This window comes from Morone saxatilis, unplaced genomic scaffold (genome assembly GCF_004916995.1).
Source record: "Morone saxatilis isolate NCDOM2014 unplaced genomic scaffold, NCSU_SB_2.0 Contig23, whole genome shotgun sequence".
Taxonomy (NCBI): domain Eukaryota; kingdom Metazoa; phylum Chordata; class Actinopteri; family Moronidae; genus Morone; species Morone saxatilis.
The window spans coordinates 388945-394427 of NW_023339796.1; the positions used below are offsets into that span (position 1 = coordinate 388945).

General features: G+C 41.1%; 1 protein-coding gene across 1 annotated transcript in view; it reads left to right on the plus strand.

Moving 5' to 3' along the window:
* Positions 1-4673, plus strand: part of vcpip1 (valosin containing protein (p97)/p47 complex interacting protein 1) — a gene marked incomplete in the record, with an annotated part of 7193 nt that extends 2520 nt beyond the window's left edge. The window contains 1 exon segment of the mRNA XM_035670458.1: positions 7-4673. Coding sequence (XP_035526351.1) covers positions 7-117 — 111 coding nt within the window.
* Between the last annotated feature and the right edge of the window lie 810 nt (positions 4674-5483).

Here is a 5483-nt window from a genome sequence, read left to right on the forward strand (position 1 = left end):
GCTGCGGCGGCGGCGGCGGCGGTCGGCAAACCGGACGGGAAGGCGGAGGAACTGGAGGAGATGGAGAGTCAGGACGCCGAGCAGAGCAACGCCATCGAACCCATGGATCACTCCTGATCACTCCTGACCCCTCAGCGCCCCCCCGCCTCGCCTCGCCGGCACCTCTGGGTCAGAACGCCTCAGGTCGGATCCTAAAGCTTTGGTCTTCATCGTGTTTCGTTGTCTTTACTGCATGACTAAAGAGCGAGCCGACCGGCCTCGCCTCGCCGCAGACTCGGGGTGGGACGACGAGCCGTAAGGCGATATATTGTGACACGCTCTCTGCGATACATCATCGATATCACAGCGGCGTTACCGTGTGTTTGAACTCTATGCACTCTCTCTTCTCAGCTGTCCACTTCTCAATGCAGTAAGTAATAAACACCTGATGGATTCCTGCTTTTTGAGAGAATTATTTTGCCTCTTTTAGGATTTTTCTCCTCCGTTGATGATGTATCGTACACGACCGTCTTGCAATACATCGCAGAGTCGCTGACAGGGTTTGTACCTTTCGTCCCTGCGAGTCCCACCTGCAGACGTCCAACCCTCTCGCTGTAAACGCACTGATGTCCGCGGGCGATAAACACCAGCTCGGGTTCACGTGCGAGCTGCATTCCTGTAGATAGAAGAATCCTCTGAGTCTTAACCCGCCACCAGGAGGACAGCTGCTGCTCGCCAACATGCTTCCATCAAAGTGCACCGGCTTCTGTACGCATCAGCGCCTTCATCGCCACAATCTGCCCGTCCGCCCGCCTGTCTGAGGACGGGAGAACACTGCGTTTGCTTGACTGCAGCCCCCCCCCCCCCCCCAAGCCGACAGTCACCACTTACATTTAATGCTCCTGTTTTCTGAAACGCTGATGTGAAGCACCTGATCGAGCTCCAGAACAGCTGCCGCCTGCAGGTACAGAGTGTTTGTTCGAGGTTTAAGCCTCGACATTATTAACCTCTGATACATCACGTATCTGTCGGCTGTTTGAGGTTTACACAACTCCTTTATAACCACATATAATCTAATGATAACTAAAGGATATTAAACCTTGAGAAGTTGTTAACTGGTGCACAGAAATAATCACTGTAGTTTGATGTGGAAGCAAATAGAAGACATAAGCACTAACATTTAAACACTCCTGAATTTATACTTTGAAAACCATCTGTAGTGTTTGTTCTGAATTCTCCTCTTTGACATTTTCTGAATTTCAAGAAGAAAAAAAAGTTTCAGATTCGATCGTTAAAAATTAGAACGAAAATTTAAATTTCGATGAGTCCAACTGAAACTTTCGATGAGTTTAGTTTGTTTTATTTAAACAACAACAAGTTTCAGTTCAACAGGTTTCTTGGTCACGTGACCGACAGGCCGAGCTCTGATTGGATCTTAATTTGTGAACACTGAAAAATATATATTTAAATTTAGCTTTTGAAAATTTGTGATGAATTCAAAACAAAGTAAAATATTTCAGTGCTCTGAATTCAGTGGTTGTTAAAATGTCAGTACTTCTGTCTTTTACATTTTACACTAGAAAGTGTTGAACTTAACTCACATTTAGAGGGAAATAAATCAAATGTTCATTTATAAAAATCTTCAGAAGTGTGTCTGTAACACTCGTTACCTGCAGTCGGCACAAAGCTCTTCTACAGCCTCTGATCCACCTGCGTTTCTTTCTGAAAGTCCATCTGAAAACCCGAAACACCACAAAGAAATATAAAATGTACTGAAATGGACGTTTGAATTTAAACAGCTGAACAAAATAAAATGATCTTTCCCAGAGGAGCACTTTGAAAGCAGCGGTGGAGCTGTAGAGGTGGAATACCTACAGAAGTTTCTCTTCTCAGATTGATGTTATAATTTGGAGAGAAACCTCCAGAACTTTTAGAAACTGGAAGAAAACATCTTTTTTTGTGTGGAAACAATGAAAGCTGAAGGTTTAAAAGTGACTCCAGCTGTGAGTAAACAGCTGCCTCTTGTGGAGGATCTCTTAAAGTGAGTTACAGAGCGGATGAATGAGGTGCTTCACATCTAAAAAACAAAAAAAACCAAAAACACACACATTAGTGGATCACGTTACTAAAATGCTAAAGAGTTTCTTTAGTCAAAGAAAACTCATCATTTATTTTCCTTTTCTTTCAAAGTGACGTTTACTGTAAATGTTGCTGAAAGCAGTTAAAGTCGGCCAGTGGAAAGAGAGAGTGATGAGAGAGTGATGAGTGAGTGATTGCTCTGTTGAAAACGGCTGAAAGCTTCATGAGGTTTTTATTTTATTTTTGTGTAATGTGATCTTTACCGTCATTGGTTGAAACTTCCCATTTAAAAGCAGAATGTGGCCAAAGATGAACCAGGTTCACTGAAACGTACGTGGAGCTGATATTTGGTAAAAAGCTGCTGTCCTATGCAAAAGAAAATCTCACCGAACTTCCAAAAAGAAAACAACAACACAAAAACCTAAATCTATAAATATATGGACGAGGATTAGAGCCACGTGTGGGAAATAAAGTTTGAAGTTTAAAAATAGTCTGAATTCTGAAGTTTTGTGAGTTCAGAAAGTGTTTCCCTCATAAAGACTCTCTGCGACTGTTTTCCCAGCATCCTTTGTGGCTTGTGTCATTACAGCGACCCCCTTTTTAGCTTTGGATCGAGTTTTATTCGAACCGCAGGCTTCAGGAACTGTAAAAGGAACAGTTCGGCATTTTGGAAAACATGCTTATTCTCCTTCGAGCTGAGGGTTCAATACTCTCAGGTTACCACAGAGGCCAGAAGGAAACGGCTAGCCTGGCTCGTACACTTGTTTTTGTTCTTTCATGCTGATCCTAAGATTTTATGCTAAGCTAAGTGAGCCAGCTGCTAGCAGTAGCCTCGTATTTGTGGTGTCAATCACAAATATTTCCCAAAATGTTGAACTGCTCCTTTAAAATGGTTAAAGGTCAGTTTACACTTTTGTTGCCAACAGTTTTTCCACACCTGCTGGAGGAACTGATCGTCAGGCCTTAAAATCTGCTCATTTTGTAAATTTAATTAGTTTGACATTGAGGTTCTTTATTGTTTTACTTTGAACTGTGTTCCTTTTACCTCAAACTCCATTTATTTGAACTTTAAATGACCTTAAAAATCTCTACGTTCACACTGCAGACACAAGGGCCCAAATCTGATCTGATTTTCAGTGTAAACAACACAAATCACATCGACTCTGCTCTTTTCCAGTTTCCAGTTTGAGACTTCTTCATTCACGAGACTACAGAGTTTCTCAAACCACGTTCACCCTCAGGAAGTATTACCACCGTTATGACCGAGGTTAAAATACAGCATCGACTTTATCTCACAGGAGGCAGATTTATTCATCACAAGATTATTTATTGTTGACTCTTGTTAACTCCTGAACAGAACCGGTTCAAGAACCAGAGCTGATTTTGTGTAAAATGGGTCCACCTGTCCCGTTTGGAGCCACGTCGTGTTTTTGAAGCATTCATCTGACCTCCGCCCTGTATCTAAGCGTCACATTTTAGCTCCTAACTAATCACGGATGTGTGCGTGCGCTGCGTAGCAGACTGATATTGAATCTAAATATTAAACAAAATGCAAAACTTATTTGAAATGTTGCAGTGCTTTTTAAATTATTTTATTCCATTTTATAAAAATATTTCAGAAATTCCTCCATGAACGACTAGAGGGTCGCGGACCATAGTTTGAGAACCACTGCTCTAGAGTCACTCTCGCTTCCACTGCACATCAACTTATAAATGAAACTGAACACGTTGCCTTCAGTGGCGTCCACGTTTACTTGACGTCTTAAAGGCCGATCATCTCGTCTCGTCTGGCGTTCGCTCTTCTCACGTCGCGTTTAAGTTTTTAGACGCGTATAAAAGTTAAAAAACTGTCAACTTTTCAGCCCGTGGAGTCGAACCGTCACACAATCAAATCAAGCACGAGGCGGGCTTTATTACTTCACTACGGCCTGTTTTGATGACGTTTTGGTAACTTGGTTATCTTGAGAATAAAGTGGGGATAAAGTACACTCGGTTATCACTTCTTTGAAATAAAGCTGGAGTTTACTCATCATTTTTCTGTAATTATAGTTCCGGACACGATATCAAAGATCCACATTTCAGATCTGAGCGCTACGGCTCGCAGTGTGAACGTAGCTTTTGTTTTGACTTTTGTGTTTTTTTTGGCGAAAACAAATCTCAGTCTCAAAATGTGAATCACAGTGTCTTCGTTTTTTTCCGGTTCTCTGAGGTTTATTTTGCCGTTGAGGTGAACAAATGTAAAAGATTCAGCACTTTGTTGGAGGGAAAAGAGGGAACGTTAGCGTAGCATGCTCATATTAGCTTCACGTGAATCATCATCAGTGAGTCGTTCGGTCGCTCGGACGAATCAAAACACTGCTGTTACGGACTTGAAGTTTTTCTTTGTGACTGCTGTACTAATGACATGAATTGTAATCCAGTTGTATAATAGTATATATTGTAGTATATTTGGACCTGTACAGAAACTACAGAAACACAGATTGTTCAGTTCCTTCAGTTCTTTTTTGTTAACTTCTCTCTGGTTTGCTAATAAAATATTGATGATACACGGCTTCGACATCGCTGTTTGCATGTGTGACGAATTTTCAACCGCAACAATAAAATCACTTCCTTCACTTGTTTTCGTATTTTGTCGTCACTGACAGATTTTTATGTTTGTCTGTTATTAAAAAAAGAAAGGTTTGTTCATGTTTGTACTTTTCATCAGTTTGTTTTGTCCATTTTCTGACTTTATATCGACAGAAATTAACCTGCAGAAGAAACTAAAATAATAAACTCGTATCAGAATATTTGTATCATGATTCTGTACGGGCGGGACCTCGATACAGCGGCGCCAACCCGGGTCGCTACTGCGCAGACTCTGGACCCGAATGGTGACAGATGACGGCGGCTGCATCAGAGATATTTTATATTTCACCTTCAGATCAGCTGATCAGAAGACCAAAGGTGACCCTGTGTGGCAGCTTTACAGGAGCCGAATAATAATGTTTTACCTTTCATTATTCTTTGGTGTTTTGTGTCATCCTGTAATGTATTTTAATTGTTTCATTGTTTTAGTATCAGGAGTCTTTTGTATGTTTGTATTAATATACGGGGTGGTACGGAGGGTCGCTCCTGGGTGTCTGATCTGTATATGTTTTAATCTGGAAAGCACTTATTGCTTAAGCTTGAAAAGTGCTTTACAAATAAAATTATTATTATACGTCGATGGTTTGTCCCTTCTGGGCTCCAGTAGAAACATGGCGGACTCCACAGAAGGCGACCCGCTAATGAAAACATAAATATTATAATCCAGCTCATGAATTAAACCCAACTCACAGATGAACTCTGTTGTTTTAGTGAACTTAAATTCCTGCAGTATTTTGTTCCACTGACGTTCTTTAAGTTAACATTATATCACTACACAAACGTCATTATTAAAATCA